The sequence below is a fragment of the Orcinus orca genome, chromosome 3, assembly GCF_937001465.1.
Source record: "Orcinus orca chromosome 3, mOrcOrc1.1, whole genome shotgun sequence".
Classification (NCBI taxonomy): domain Eukaryota; kingdom Metazoa; phylum Chordata; class Mammalia; order Artiodactyla; family Delphinidae; genus Orcinus; species Orcinus orca.
Window position 1 is genome coordinate 110,073,655 of NC_064561.1, and position 17,198 is coordinate 110,090,852.

Genomic DNA, 17,198 nt, shown 5'->3' on the forward strand with positions numbered 1-17,198 from the left:
TATGCTTTTAAAAATATTATTGGTACTGCCAGGTGAATTTTTGCATTAATATTATGGTGTTCATAACCAACATTGATTTTAAGATTTGCACATTACATGAGCAGAAACCACAAGGCACAAAGATTTAAGGTGCAGGAATGCTGCTGAGGCAGCATTAACAGTGAATTAGATTCCCATTAGGTACTGTTTAGTGAAAGGGGATGTGCATATGCAGGGTTTAAAGAAATTTAGGAGAGAGACATTTTTAATTCAGAATGCCAACAGGCATCATTTGGTATCAGAAGTGTGGCTTGCATTGTTTTCTGTGTGAGCTTTCATCACCATTCAGAATTCTCCCTTTTTTTTAATGCAGTAATGTATTTTTGATAGACAATAAATTAATAGTAAATGATAGAGAAATTGCTCTTTTTTAGAGGGAGAAAAGACATTTGATGCAAAGAAAGAGTGAAGGCATGGCTATAAAATTCAAGGCTACTAGATACTGTATTGAAACTAAATTTTTTATTAAGCTTTCTTATATTTGTTGTGTCAAATCAGTTACTAGTGTTAGTAGAGTTAGAATGTTTATGATTCTTTTAATCTAGAACTACTATTTCTCAGTTTCTTTATTTTGCAGACCACTGATGAATTCTTCCATTTCTTCAAGCCAAGTGGCTCTTTTCTTAAGTTTTAGAACAATTTAATTTTATAGAAATAACATTCTATAGAAACAAGTTAAAATGTAATCATTTTTCAGCCTAAAAGAAAGCAAAATGACATTGATAATCTTGGAAGAGAAAGATCTTTGTGGTCATTTAAAACACCAAGGAATTACAAGGCCTTGGTGAAGAGCAGGCTAGTTAAATTGGAAAAGTCAAAGACATCTTTCTTTACTGATGTGCCGTCTACTAAAAATTAGCAGAAGTTAGTCCTAAGTAGCTAACAGTGAACCCCTGGTACAACTCCCTGAAGCACTGAAATAGGACATGGTGGAAGAAACTTATAAAAAAAGCCCTCAGGGATTCCTCTTTTTTTCCCCTGTGATGCCTTTAATCCTTGAATTGTCAAACCACGAGGAAAATAATAGAGCTGCACAGTTCTAAGACTTAAGTGGTATTGTCTTTTGCAAAGAAAATATTAGGTCTTTTCACACCTCTGTACAAGAATAAGGCATGTGTTCAGTGTAGAAAAGAGTAAATTTGAACAAGAGATGCATATTGCTTTTTCATTTTTAATATATTACTGTTATCTATGACTAAGCAGATTGCACCCAGTAGGGAAAAAAATTGTGGCCAATATTTTATTTTCCTTTTTAAAAACAGATGATTCAACGAGAAGCAGATGTGAAAAGTAAGGTGACTGCTGTGGCGTTGACAGACTCTGTTCACAATGTGTGGCATCAAGAAGCTGGCAAAACGATTCGAGAATGGATGAGAGAGGTGAGATGATTTTTTTCTGTGCTGAGATGAATGAGTGTGAGCCTTTATATCTTGAGCAGCCCCACTAACTTATATCACCTCCCACCGCCAAATTCCCTTTCTGGAGGCAGAAAGAGGGAATAGAGAAAACTAGACATGGTTGAAATAATAATAGGAAACCCTTCTGAAGAAAGACTACTTTTTTGAAAGCCCTCCTCCCATTTTTCTTTTTCTTTTTTCTTTTTTTGGCTTTCTATAGAATATCCCCTTTTTCTTTTTCTTTCTTTTTTTTATTGGCTTTCTATAGAATATATGTATGCATACAGTATATAGTAGGAACTTTGGCTGAATAAGGTCATGATCTGTTAGGAGGTTATTATTCCCTGCTTTTTAATTTTGGTATTTAGCATTGGTACTGCTTAATTACAAGAAACAAGCCCAATATACATTGTCTCATTCTTTTCTTCAGAAGTGGTCGATATGTGCCCCTCTTAAATGGATGGCTCACTGCTGCCAGTAGGGGGAGAAGAAGTGAAAAGCTGAAATAGTGTTTTGCAGACCCTTGAGCTAGGAGAAACCCAGGGGCTGGTCATGGTCCAGCCTCAGGCTAAGAAAGCTTTTTCACGCTTCCTAAGGGCTTGTGAACCTGAGAATTTACAAGGACTCATTGAACATGCTCCCATTTTTCAAACAACTTTCAGCTCATTATTTCCTTGATTCCTATTACAGATATATAGCTGAAATTTCTTTTTTACTTATATTCACCTTCCTGATATTATAAGCAATTGACATTAGCCACGCCATGCTTTAGCAATTGTTTAATCAAATCAATACTTACATTTATATATATGAATGAGCTGGTTGACCTTCCTGATTTTCTTCCAGTGTTTTTTTTTTTTTTTAATAGAATACCCAGCTATTTATTCAGCTGACCTCTCACCATAGGTACAGTAACTTCTGCCAGTCCTCATGGTGCACCATAAGGACCAGAGAGTTAGTGTTTGAAAAGAGTTTTGAATAAACAGAAAGACTAGGCTATATAATCCCCTAGTGGTGTTATCATATCACCAATCTGTTTTCACTGTTGTTATTCTCCATTAGAAAAAGTATTTTCATCATGCAGAAGTCCAAAATATTTTTACTCCTCATAATGAACATATAAAGGTGGGGGGTTTTTAATCTATTCTAACACCCAGGTGTTTTCTGACCACATTGCTTTTCTCCTTTCTCCTTTCACAATTTAGCTACATCCTTAATTTTCATTACCAAGGACCTAAATTCTTCCAAGAGAAATTTTGTGTATTTTATGACTATACTTTCTTATGCAGTTTATCGGTCCAAATGGATACATAAACAGCTCCCAGTATTATATAACTAGTAAGGTTTATAAATGATCTGTTGGTACCTTTTTTCCCCACACACAGCCAATATAGAATTTAGGGCTTATCCCAAACAAGAAGCATCCCTGTTTATCATGTTTTTTGATTGCGAGTTCTTCATGTCTCATTCCAGGTGACAAATATAACAGAATTTATTTAGATTTACTTTTTAAGTATTTCTAAGATTGGATTAGGCATCCCCTAAAAATCAGCATATATTAATCTGTGCATTTTTTCATCTGACTGAAATAGGCAGTAATTGAATTTATCTTAATTTTGTCAAAGCTGTCAATAATTTTTTTGCAGACATAGCTTTTATAAAATTTTTGAAAATTTTATAAAATTTGATAAATGACCTAGTTCTTTCAATTCCCTTGATTATGCCTTAGGCATAAAGAAGCGTGAAGAGTTGTGTGTTATGACTTACCAAAATTCAAACCCCAGGTCAATCATTTACCTAGCTGTGTAGTCCTGGGCAAGTTTCTTAATATCTTTGAGATTCAATTTTCTCATCTATAAAATATAATACCTATCTTACAAACATGGCTGGGAAAAAATGCATGTAAGGAAACAGCACAGTTGTTGGCACTTTAAAGAAGTTCAGTAAATCACAGCTATTATTATTGTTACCTTTTCACCCCAAATAATATAAGATAGATGAACACTGTTCTCCTTTTGTTTCATGAATGATTTGCATATTCAAAATATCTTACGAAAGAGAAGTAATTCAGAACAAGGAGTTAGGAGAACGAGTATTGATAATGATGCTGGCTTAGTCACTCACTAGGTAAAACAGTAATTAAGGAGCTAGCGTGAACTACCTGGGTCTACCAGGTACTCTGCCAAGGCTTACTGTCTTTAGAAAGCCACTCTGCCTTTCTGGGCCTGTTTCATAATTGTGAACTAGACATAATAATTCCGATTTCATCTATTTCATGAATTATTGTGAGAATCAAAGGTGATAACCAAGAGGAAAACCCCTTGAAAACCAAATGGTACTACATAAAGGAATCAACTGTATTATTGTAGAAAACACTATAAGATCCCAGAGATAAAAATGATTAGATCATTGTTGATGGGGCTTTGAAATCATCCCTGCTCAGAGCTCTCCACTGAAACAAGAGCAAAAAAAGGGATATCTTTCAGATATCCTTGCAGGAACTCACCTAAATGTGTGATCCCCTAGTGGAGAATTCAGTGTGGTTTAGCAAGGTTAGAGTCCAGGATCTCCCAACACTCAGGATGAAACAGCGTCCCCTCTTCTTTCTCCTTCTCAGTCCCTGTGCACTCTGCAAGACTCTGTGAAATACTGAAGAGCAAGCAAGCCTGGATTCAGCAATTAGAAAGGGCAGTTGTCTTGAGCACAGGTGTTGGGAGAAGCCGTGGCAGGGCAACCTTTGTGCCCTCCACCGCCCACTGCCCTACCACCTCGCTGACTCCAGCTCCATTTAAAGTCAGCTCAAAAACTGAGAGAGCTTGCAGATATCCCCGCCAAGAAAAACACCTCAGCTGAACTGGCACGTTATCCATAAAAACACCAGTCTGGTTGTAGATGAAGCCTCAGTGCTTTTGGCCTCTTGATGATTGGCTCCATTATTTCACCAGATTGGCTCCATTATTTCACCAAACACTGCTTTAAAATGTGGAAGTAAGATAATGGTACAAATTGCCTAGTCATTCTTGTTGTACTACAAATTAGTAAAGTTGTTTGTTGTTTTACAAACATGTTTAAATTAATATGGTAAAGTTGCTGATGTTAAGTATTCATTTACTATAGAAAGCTGATTTTTTAAAAGTAGCACAGTGAAAGAAGGTTAAGTACTGTATTCTTGTATTAATTGTATAACTTTAAAATAACAATTTCTTTTAAAGAAAGAAGGTCAAAGAGGGCTACTATGGCAATGATTCCAAGCGAAATATACTCCCAACCAAAAGACCAAGCATACATACTAAGCCAGCCTCATGAGAAGAGGTAGAAAGTAACCAAAGGCAGCTCCTGAAAGGAACTTCTTACCTCAGGCTCCAGGCCTGTAAAGTCTGAGTGAACAAGGATGAACCCACTTAACCTAAGAAGGACATTATGCTAAGTGAAATAAGCTAGACACAGAAGGAAAAATACTACACGATATCACTTATATGTGGGATCTTACAAAGTCGAGCACACAGAAGCAGAGAGTAGGATCGTGGTTACCAGTGTCAGGAAGGTGGGGAAACAGGGAGATGTTGGCCAAAGATTGCAGTGGTATAGAATGCACAAGTATAGAGACCTAATGTACAGCCTGATGACTATATTTAATAATACTGTTTTGAATACTGGAAATTTGCTAAGAGAATGGATTTCAGGCTCTTTCACCACACACACTGAAAAATGCTAGCTATGTAAAGGAGAACATGTTAATTGGCTTGACTGTAGTTATTTCACTATGTATATGTATCTTAAATCATCATGTTGTACTTAAATATATAGTTTTTATTAAAAAAAATAATGGGTGAGTGGGTGAATGTCATTTCCTGACATACCCCTGGCCTCTGAAAGTCTCCAGCCAAGCCAGATGTATGGTTCTACATGATAGTCATGAACCCTTAGCCATCACCATTCAGTTCTGAGTGTCAGTCCTGGAAACACAACCTGATAAGTAGTAGTTCTTCTTGTCTGAGGAGGACACAATGCCTTCCATATTAAGCATCAACCTCTAGACACTGATGATTTATAACTCATAAAAATGAATAAAAATCTACGCTCAACCAGGGCAACATGCACCTCCAAATACTTCCAAATATCTTGCACAGGAATACCTAGTACCTACTTTTCTCTTCAAACATAATATATTAAGTTGTAAAGTTTTTATAAAATGTTTTGATTCATTTCATATCTACACTGAAATATTGTCAACCTTGGTTTAAATAGTCACTCAGCACTGTTTTGGCCTATAGGCACTTCTAGTTTATACTAACAGCTCCCAAACTTTTGGATTTCACGAAGAAGGCAATTTACAACCACAAAAACCTAAAGTTTTAATTTTAATTTTAAAGTCATAATTTCAGAGTAAAAGACCTTTAAAGTTGAAAACACTTAACTTTAAGACACTCACTGTATTGCCTTTTTTTCTCTTATTCCCTCAGACCCAGAGAAATTGTAGTTACAGGATCCATCCCCATCTGCTGGCTCTGGCCAAGGGCTTCTTTCTCTCTGCTTGTTGGTCGGGATGAGGCGGGGCTGCATCTGAGGCTCAAGCATGGCTCTGTTGGTACCTCTAGTCCAGCATGCCTTGTTGTCTGCTCAGGGCAACTGAGAATAAGATCTCTGAGGTCTGGGAACACACTCCAGCATGATCTGGGTTTAGATAGGGCCTTCCTAGTGGGCTGCTTCTGTCGTCATCCAAGACACTTAGCTAGTGTTCATCTCAACTGAAGAACTGGAATAGGGTGCAAATTGGGGCATTGAGAAGAGGGATAAAATAAGCATTAGAAAAACAGTGAAAAGAGATTTGGTTTCTAAACTATAAAAACACATCTCAGAATAGGGGGTTCCATTTGATAAGATGGAATTTCAGATAGATTGAATTCATATGTAATGGCTGTATGTCTTTCTCGTATTTCCTTCTTTACATATATTTCCCAGTTTGTTTACATTATTTTGTTTCATTATACTCTATCATATGGCAAACATATTTTTAGCTTGTTTTGTCCTTTTCTCTCTCTATCTTTCCCAGTGGGATAGAAATATCACACAAACATGCACACACCATACGTATGTGTCAACTTATGGTATCAAACCTTTACAATTCTATACCAGTACTTTGTCATTGCAGAGAACTTTTGGACACATTTACTTTAATTATAGGATGTTTGTTTTCTACCCTACTTTTATGAGAGATCAAAGCCTAAACATGTGCCTAGATAAAAACTGAAATTTCAGAATCATAAAATGTAAACCTGTATTTTGTTTTAAATATTTGAGTTAAAGGTGACCTGGATAAGATCCATTTTGTTCAGCTTTTAATGTCAATGATGAGTTAGAAAATGACTAATCGCCTTAATACTATAATGTACCATCACTGTTACTAATACTGGAAATATCCTATAAGACATAGTTTTACATATGTGAAGTGTAAGTGAACAGTATTAAGACTGACATATCACCTGGGTGATAGCCGACTTTCATCAGATTTGGAGGTACTACTAGGATGAATAATAATTAAAATATATACCTAATCGCTGCCTGTCTGTCGGTAGAGCTAATTGCTGTCATTGAAAAGACTAAATTGTTTAAGAAAAAGAGAGAGAAAGAGAAAGTCATTCTTCATTGAAGCTATCTCCCTGTATCATTGGAAACCTATTTTTAGTACCTATAGAAGTCATGATTTTTGAATTTATTAGGGATTGTGATGAATGATAAAACAAATCATCCATTTACATATCTTGACACTGCTTTGGAGAATACTCATTTCTTACAAGCAAGTGTCACACTGTATATAAAAGCTGGCTAATTGTGTGCTAATCTTCTGCATTATCTAGAACTCTCTGAGGTGGTATTCTATCAATAGTAATATTAATTTTATTTATTTCAAATGTACGAAATATCTTCTAAAACCCTATTTCTTTTATAATTTCTTCTCCCTTACATTGTATAATTTTGCATTCAGCTGCTAATTAAGATTAGGAGTGAAAATTATAGAATACATATCCACTTTAAACCCTCAAGCTTTTATAATACATGAAGATAGTAATATTTTATCCATTTTAAATGTAAAAAGAGAGAAAGCAAAGCAGTTAAGAACATTACTAGATGTTGTGTTTGTTTTCATGTTTTTTTTTTTCCGCACAGTTCAATAGTTTCATTGATCTACTGTTTCTTACAAAAATCTGCCATGCTTTGTGAACTTCACTTTCTAATCTCATACAGCAACCCTTCCTTTATGTTATTCCTGCTCTCCCTGGTCCCAGAACAGTAGGGTTGCCTTGACAAATCTATTCAAAAGCTATTCCTCGGCCTTTATTGGTGGGGACTGGGGCCTTTGAAATTCTCTCCTCACTGCAACACAGCTGACATCTTCTTCCAGACAGAATGAATTAAGGAAATACAATAAGACACTTGATCTACCAGTCAAGGATCTTTCCACAGTGAGGACGGATTCCATGGTGCACAACCAGGACAGCAAGCATCTAAAAATACACAATACATGCTTGTTTACCAGAATAGCAATCAGCGATTTTTCCAATATGATTGATAGGATGATTTCTTTTGAAATAAAATCTGTCTGGAAATTCATTGTGTTTGTGTGTGTGTCTGTCTGCGTGTGTGTGTGTGTGTGTGTGTGTGCACGTGTGTATGTTGGAAATTTTTTTAAAGCCATATGAGGTTAATCACATTTTTAAAGCCAGACTTCAAATACACACTTAAAATGTATGGAAGGAATATAGATTATTTTTATTTCATCTGTCTGAGTTGTAAATCATCATTATCTTAGAGGTTTATTCTTAATATTGAAGGCTTTGTGTCCTCAGACACACAGCTACAATTCACCAGGTTGTGTTTCTTTTGAACTGTTTGATACAGCCTTCATTGAACCAAGTTGAAGTAAAAATTAAATGATAGTATATTTATATGGGCCAGATTTTGAGGAGTAATTGCAAAATTTATTTCCTCTAGTATTACAAAGACAAAGAATATAGTTTTAAAATATCACTATTCTTTCACATGTTCAAATTAATATTTATTTCCATCTACAAGTTAAAAATAGATACCCTTTTCAATTTCCTTTAATTAAAATCCTAGCCTTCTCTTATGAGTATATTGCATCATAGTTCACAGAAGGTTACATGTCTTCTTAATATCAGGACAGATAACTTGCTGAATTGTAGAAGATGAACTCTTTTCCACAGTCATATTGGTCATGAATAATTACTGACTATTTACATAAGAGAATTTTTTACAGAGTATGGAAAATAGAGTATACTTATAGTGGTTGATTGTATAGGATAAATTAATCTCTACAGCCTAACAAGCTGGTCTTGCCTTAAATTATGTTTCAACAGAACATTGTCTCTATTACATTGCAGAACTGTTGTAATTGGGTCTCTAGCTCAGAACCGTTAGACACATCAGTGGAGTCCATGCTGCCTGACTGTCCCCGAGTCTCAGCAGGTATGTGTTTGATGAGAGATGTATAGAGTGCTTTTTATTAAGGTGAAAAAATATGCTAATGAAATGTGGAATTCTATTTTGTGAATTAAGCATGTTGTTCTGCCTTGAATCTTTAAATGAATTATTGGTAACATACAGCATGGGTCTGACCTACTACCAGAAGTACATTAAGTAGCTGAAGATGCTTACCATCCAACTCTGTAAAGATGAATAGGTGAAACAACGTGAGAGTAATTTAGACAGTTGCTGTTGAAGCTTAGGGAGATTAGATGTACATAAATTGAAAATTAGGACAAGGACTGGATCGCTGTACAGGATCTCAGAGTATTTGTCTCTGATTGATTACCAATTCAGTGATCCAGTAGGCAGTCAAGACTGTGAGTTCAGAGAAGAGACATTGCTGTGGCCTAGAGTCTAGAGAAGTTTTTCACGTAAAAGATTTTGGCTGGACCTTGTGTGTTAGATAGGACTTGGATTATAGGAGGACATGCAGGGTGGTATTCTAGGCAAAAGAAACAGAGCAGTATAAGGAGTAAGGGCTGGAACGGATCGGAAGATACTCATAGGGGGCAAAGACAAGACTGGCCTGTCCACTGAAAGAAAAGAGGTAGCGGGGTGAGCACCTGAGGAAGCAGGCGAGCTCCAGACAGTTGAAGAGTGGCATTGATTTCCATCCTAAAAGGTGGGTTACTTTAGTCTCTAATCTCTAGATAAGAGGAAAGAGTGACATTTTTCATTACTTTCTGATTTTGGCTTTCACAATTTTGATAGTAAACACAAACTGAGCAGTGGTGTCTGGTTATGTTACAGAACAGAAATGGGTTTGCTTTGGTCATAGATGCCAGAGAATGAGTAGAAGTTTTGAACATGAACTACCTCATATAACAACCATAAGAGATAGCTAATCGCTAAGCAAAGTTGCATACATGTTTACATATTTGAAGGAAATAATTTGGAGAACAATTCAACTACTAGGTAAAGAACTATTATTATAATTAAATTTCACCATCATTAATACCTAAACTTGAACTGAGCTTCACTATCATTATAACTAAACCTTTCAGGTCTGTCAATCAGGGTTCAGTCAGAGCAACAGACTACTAGGTGATATATATGCTACAGTGTGTGTGTGTGTGTGTGTGTGTGTGTGTGTGTGTGGTGTACATTAATTACAATATATTGTCTTTATTATCAGTGATTATGTTCTATAAAGTCTCTGAGAACACTGAATTAGTGAATACTGAATCATCACTCCTAGGAAAAATACAGGGTTAGGTTCCTGCAAGCTGCTGGTCACATTTTCATTGACCTATCAATACATAACTTTGTTTTATGAGTGTTTCAGTTTAAAGACGCCTTATTTAATATATATTGTTGATTCACTAACATTGAATTCACAGTCAACAGCACTGTAACTCATGCCCTAATGGGACTTATTTTCTCCATAAGACACATCACTGTCTTAACACTTCAGCACTATACTTGGACGCCATTTCAGAGAACAAAATCACCAACAAAAGCACAAAAATGTGAAAAACATGGCACTAAATAGTCTGCGAAAAGGACACTTGTTTACAGTACAATAACTGGAACAAGAAGGCGAAGCATGGCCTTGTTTCACCTTAGTTAGGAATGTGTGTGTTGAGCAACTCAAATTTTTTACCACGCTGCACATGTGCATATCCACAAATGACCACAAAAGCACCATGAGTATTGATTTGGGGGTTTACAAATAAATTTTAATAAGTATGTGAATTCAGAAATATGGAATTCACAAATAATGAGGATTGACTATATATAGTAAAGGATTTATTACGGAGATTTGACCTGGGATTTGATCAGAGCTGGTTACGCAGTCTCTATAAGAATGTCGACTTGGCAAGCGATGCTGGAGCTGAGTCTACAGAGCAGACAGTTGTTAAGGGAAGATGTTATGTAAAGGGGTGGAGAGCAAGAATGAGCTGGAACCCATAAGCATGAGCTGGAGCCCATGAAGATGGACTTAAACCCATGTCAGTTCTTGTGGCTTCTGTCCTTGGTGGTGTGGGTGTCCTGTAGAAGCCAGTGCCCTTTGTCCTGGTAACCACTGCCTTGTGCCACCAAGTGAACCAGCAGATAAACAACATGTGTGAGCTTGAAATTGTTGCTGCTTGACTTTAACTCTCCAAATTTCCCACAGAAGTCTCCCTTTTGTACCATTCTAACTAGAGACACACAGATTGAAAAGGAATTCTGGGAAATGTAGTTCAACCTAGCCAAATTGCCACATTACAGAGCCTCCACAGTTCACCCCTTGTCAACTTGCACTCATATCTATCTCCTTAAACCAGAAAATCTCCAAACAAAGACATTAATGAAGTCTTGCTTCCACCTAACATGATACAACTATCCCGTGTACAATCGAAAACACACTAAAAAGGAGGATACAAAGCTCATTTTTTGTCCTTGGCTGATAGTTCATTCTTCTCATCTTTGGTATCCTGTAGTTTAAATACTGAGAGATAAAGCTAATTACTATTGACACATCTTACATGAGATGTTAAGGGAATAAGAGAGAAGAAAACAAAAATATTTAGTATATTCATATCAAAATGAGGAAATACTCATAACTATTACATTCCTTATTTTTGCAACTGGTCATGTAGTTGTAGCTGGTATGTGTAACTACCTTCATTCCATATTCTCTTTGCTTTCAGCAAACACCTCAACTGGTCATGTTCTCTTGCCTGGTGGGATGACCTGTATCTTCATTTCTGAAGGGTCAGGGCTGTTAGCAGTCCTGCCTGACTTACATTATTGTAGTTTTCTATTGACACGAATCACAGAAAACATTAACAGATGACCTAGAGAATTTCCTGCACTACAAACACTCCTATTTACCCGCATTGTGTAGTAGCAACTCAATTTTTCCTTAGTAATCAGGATCAATCACCCTAGCCAATATAGTAACAATCTCTGTTGCTTGTTAATCCAGTGGTATAAGGATTCCAAAGTGGCAAGATGGCAGTTTCAGCTTTCAGTTCATTGGAATCGTTGTGACACCTCATGGAAGCATTCCTCCGTATGGAACCTTTAGACCAACAGAGCCTAAAGTCATGGGAATGGGAAGCAGTAGTTTTGCTAGTAGATTACTAAGGGTAATGAGAAGAGAATCCAGCCCCATTTCTACTCCTCATTCCTAGATCTGGGAGAAACATCACAGTATATTAAAGGCTGATGTAGAGCACATAACGCACCTGGGAGGACATTGTCTCAGCTCTACAAGGTGTTGTCACCTAACCAGGCACTGTAACTGTTCAAAAAGTCATTCCACCATCCTATCAAGCCTGCTGCTTAAGGATAGTGGGGAGCATGGTAATACCAGTGAATGCTGGCAGATCTCAGGCTATTGCTTGTCCTCTTGCTTGCTCCCTCTGATGGAAGCCAGCTGCCATGTTGTGAGCTGCTCATGCAGAGGCCTATGTGGTAAGGAATCGGTGTCTCTGGCTGAGAGCCAGTGAGGATCTGAAGGCTGCCAACAGCCACGAGAGTGACCTTGGAAAAGGATCCCCTCCCAGTTGAGCCTTGAGATGACTGCAGCCTCAGCCAACACCTTGACTGTGGCCTTGTGAGAGGCCCTGAGCCAGTCATCCAGCTAAGCCACAGTCAGATCCAGGACCCGCAGGTGCTGGGACTGATAAATGTGTTTTGTTTTAAGCTGTGAATTTTGGAGACGACTTGTTCCACAGCAGTAGATAATTAATACAACAGGCTTACTTCAACTCTGGTGGTCGCTCAAGCCTAAGCAGAAAGAAACCTTAACTTTTTTTGAGACTAAAGCTTTGTAAGTTTCTTCTTTTCTCTGATACCTTAGGGTTTAAGAGCAACTCTTTCAAAAAAAGGCATTAAAATGCTCTTTGAAGACAATTTATTTCTACCCTTTCTCTTCTACTACCTCATTAAACTTTGTGGTACAGTTTACCAAAGATAAGATATTGTTTCTTCTTTATCACACTCATTTGATCCTATACTAAGTTGTTAGCTCTTCTCTGAGCTTATACTTAAGCTTATACTATTCAGCTCTTCTCTGACCAAATTTTTCGTAGAACAGAACTTGCTACTTTCTGTAACCTTCTATTTCCTGTGGGCGTTTATTCCAACAAATTTGGCTTAAATCAAAAGGAGATTTCATGTACACTCCGCAGCATACACAGTTGTCCCCCACTTTGTGAAAGCTTACTTTATGCCACTTCACTTTTATGAAAGACCTGCATTAGTACCTGTTTTCATTAACAGAAGGAAATCCAAAGAGGATTTTTGCTTTTAGGGAGAAAGGTGAAAGCAAAAATAGCATTCAGCATTTGTTTTCAGGGAGCCGTTATAGAGGCAGCAAGTACCCTGAGCTGCAAGAGTGGCACCACTAAGCTCCTTCTCTGGGAGCTACACTCTGCATCTCAACATCAAGTTGCCATAGCTTAACTGTGCATGTAAACCTCTGTGCCTTATCTCGATTTATTTTGGGCATCCACTAGCAAGAGTGCCCTAAGGTAGCTGCTTCTTCACTTTACATCATTTTGGCTTACGAAAGGTTTCACAGGAGTTACTCTACTTTCAGATAGTAGGGGAAACCTGCATCCATTTATTCCTCAAATATTTATTGAGCAATTATTATGTTCCAGATGCTGTTCTGGAAGCTGGGGACATAGCAGTGAACAATAGCTTATAATGACTTTTTTTCCCCAAAAAAACTGTTTCCTGGCCCTCTGCCAGTGGGTAGTTTGCTCCTTTTGAATCTGGCATCAACACTAGGTTGCAGCAATTGAGAGAACAGTTAGGGCCAGTACCCCCAGCATTTTCCATACCTACTTATAAAAATTGAACAGGTTTTCAATCAAAATCAGTGATTTCCCTCAAAGAGTCCTAAAAAAAATGTTGAACATTTTTTATGACATGATCAACATATTATGATGTGATAAAAATGGAATTTTAAAGAAGATTAATTTAGTAAATGAATAAAAAACAGGAGCAAGAAGCCGGAGGCAGTAGACTCAGCAGGATGTGACAATAAAGCCAGTATATGTGGTTGATGGTGTGAATTGGAGTGGTGGCAGTGGGAACAGAGAGGATAGGAGAGCTGGAACAAATATGACTTGGGAAGAATCTACACTCCTTGATGATAAACAGATTGAATGTGGAAGCTAAGGAGAGGGAGAAGACAATGATAAGCTCCGATGAAAAGTAACTGGGATAATGAAAATGTCATTACCAGAAGTACAGGGGAGCTGGAAGGGGAAATCAATTATGGGCAAGAAATGATGAAATTGTTTTATGACCTACTTAATTGAGATAATATAGTTGAGGTGATGGCAGGAAATTCAAGTAGAAATGGCAAATGTTGTTTAAGTACCTTTGAAAGACTTGAAATTCTCTGATTAATAACCCTGTTACTATAATTTAAACTGTTAAGATTATTTGAAATTTTCTATGTGTACTGACCACAGGTTAGTAATGGATGTCCAGACTATCTGTTCAATTTAGTGAAGGCTTTTTTTTTCCAGATTTCTAAATTACGAAGTTCTTTTTCTTGTTATACTTTGCTTTTTATCTTTTGACTAGACGTTTCATGGTCAAAGCAATGAAATTACCTGTAAAAATACATACTCATTTAATATTGAATTTTTTCCTTTATTACTAAATATGTTTCCCTTTACCCCCAAAATAGATCTAATGCTCATAAAAGCTCTATTTTATGAATGTTGTTTACCTGTGCATATATATTTTAAAAGCAGGTATAATAAAATTTTTTAATTGTACTTAAAATACACTGATAATTATTTTCAGTACAGTCACATTGTTTTTATTTTTCTTTTGAAAGCAAATGTAATACTTGACAACTCCACACTTAAGAATTGTCAGCATTATATCTTATATTGTACTTAAAATGAAGTCTGACTTTTCAGTTATTGTAACATATAGTGAACGGTGGATATTTGAGGGATCTTGAATACGTGCCAAGTGACTGGTTCCCCCACTTCTTTATTTTAATAGTATTTCGTACTAGTGAAAATCGGCACATTGAAAACATGTTATTCAGAGAAACATATAATAGGTTAATAGGATATATGTTTATTGTATAGCCCACATTTTGGTTGTTTATGTTTATTATAAAATGGCAACAGCAAATATCTGCCTCACTTATAGAAATGTTATGAAATGTTACAAGGACAATTTTTTAGTATCTGGAGGGATATTTTAAGTTCATCCAGAGGAAGGCACTGTGAAAATGTAATGTGGCACTATATATTCTCATTAGTCATTTTAGAATTTAAAACTGTCATTTATTTAAAAGCGATTATTGATTATTTTAATCCTGTAGAAATGGAAAAAGCATTTGCAGAAATATTTTCCCTTCCATTTTCTTGTCTCCAATTCTATTTTTAAACAACAAATAACTTAGTTATTCATGTTTTCCTATGTTCTCTGTGACATGGGTAAGGGTCACAAAACCGTAGTCACAGGAAGACAGAAAATATAATGGAGAAATCAAAAGGAAGACTAATAGTCAAAAGAAAAATGTTCAGTAGGACATAGAAATCAGGAGACAAAGCTGAAAGAAACTAGGGTAGCAGTAAAGATGAAATTAGAAATGATCTTATGTGGTGTGTTGCTTCCCCAAAATAGCAAATATAATTTTTAACTGTGTATGAGCAGACATTCTTCTGGGTGAAAGGGAAGCAAAATATCAATGTTTGAAAGCAGACAAGGTTATAGAGCACTGATATCTTCTGACTTCTTACAAGTCTGGACACAGCTTGCTTCGGCTGGCCTATGACTGACAGTCCAGTCTTTGCCAGGTGGGTTCTAACTGGGCCTAGGTGTGGATAAGTACTGCTGCTCAGGCCCACATACTTTCAGCCCCGTCCAAATGTGCTCCCTCCCTGCCTGTCTGGGTATATGCTTTCAGTCTGCATGCATTCATTCAACAAGAATTCAGTGTGGACCAGACATTGCTGCAGATGCCAGGGACATAGCAGTGAATTACAGCAGATAATGGTCCCAACGTGGAGCTTACATTCTAGTAGGAGATACAGACAGTAATAAACAAGATAAGTAAGGAGAGTATATGTGTAGTATGTTAGATAGTGGTCATTGGTAGGAGAAATAGAAAACAAAAGAAAGGACCTGAAGTGTGTGTATGTGGAGGGACAGATTCGAATTTTTAGGAAGGTGGCCAGGGAAGGCCTCTCTGAGAAGATGACACTTCTAGGACATTCCTTCTAGTCCTGATCTTCTCCTGTTTCCCACTGGTAAAGACAGTACATATTTGCCTATCTGACTTTAGAGATCCTTTTCCTAGACTTCAGGGTATCTACTTAGGTCTGAAATCTTCGCCCTTATGTTCTCCCTGCAGTCTCTTGTTCTGGGTTCTTGAAAACCTGACCTTCTCATCGGATCCACTTTACCAGTCCTCTAAGGTTTATGGTAACCGTAAAGCATAGTCACCAGAAAGTTATTAAAATTATTCCACTCTTCCTTAAGCAACACGTACAGAAAAGTATAACATTTGTATGGCACTCTGGACATAAGCAACCTTGACATAAGAGAAGGTTGCTTATGTCCAGAATTGAATGGACAGAGCCCCTCCTGGCTGACCTGAAGGGTGAGAGGATGAGTATTTTCACATACCTGTGACCCTTTTGTACCAGGCACACAGGATGGAAAGCTCTTTCCATCTACCATTAAGGAAATACATGAACCTAGATTCATTAAAACTATGCGGTCTAGATCTCTGATTCCTGTCAATATATTCCCTCCCCAAATTTGTATCCATCTCAGTTTTTCTTGCCTTTGTCATGGCTTGAGATAGCTTTTTCTTTTTTATTTCAGCTTACTTAGAACACTTGATGTAAATCTGTGTAAAATTTAGAAAATTAACAGTATAAATGGTTTAAAAAAAAAAGAAGAAAAGAAAAAGGGGGAAAAAAAGAACCAAGGTAGATATCTTAGGAGATAAGAATTAAACTTGAAAACTTACTGTATTTAGATGATCCTGTCTTATTCTGGATATAGAAAGGGGCCATTAATGGAACCCTAATTTTTCTTTGCTTAAATAATCCAGACTGACTGTTTACACTGACTAAAATACTGAATATTTGCTAAATATTCACTTCACTTTATTGCTGAAAACATATCTTGAGGAAATGACACTAAGGAGTTATATCTTTTCTTTATTAGTGAATAATCACTTCCTTCTAAAGATACCAATGAAAAATATTTCATTCAGAATGTGTAGAC

General features: G+C 36.7%; 2 protein-coding genes across 11 annotated transcripts in view; both read left to right on the forward strand.

Moving 5' to 3' along the window:
• Nucleotides 1-17,198, forward strand: part of FAM172A (family with sequence similarity 172 member A) — a 428,090-nt gene that overhangs the window by 277,242 nt on the left and 133,650 nt on the right. For 9 of the 10 annotated variants that reach the window (XM_033401173.2, XM_004263530.4, XM_049708431.1 and 6 more), the window contains 2 exons: nt 1,302-1,418; nt 8,840-8,924. In XM_033401173.2, the coding sequence (XP_033257064.1) occupies nt 1,302-1,418; nt 8,840-8,924 (202 nt within the window). Of the gene's footprint in view, nt 1-1,301; nt 1,419-8,839; nt 8,925-11,620; nt 11,782-17,198 lie in introns of those variants that run through there. The other variant, XM_033401185.2, reaches the window with a different exon arrangement.
• Nucleotides 1-17,198, forward strand: part of POU5F2 (POU domain class 5, transcription factor 2) — a 142,498-nt gene that overhangs the window by 89,862 nt on the left and 35,438 nt on the right. The gene's annotated exons all lie outside the window — the stretch shown is intronic.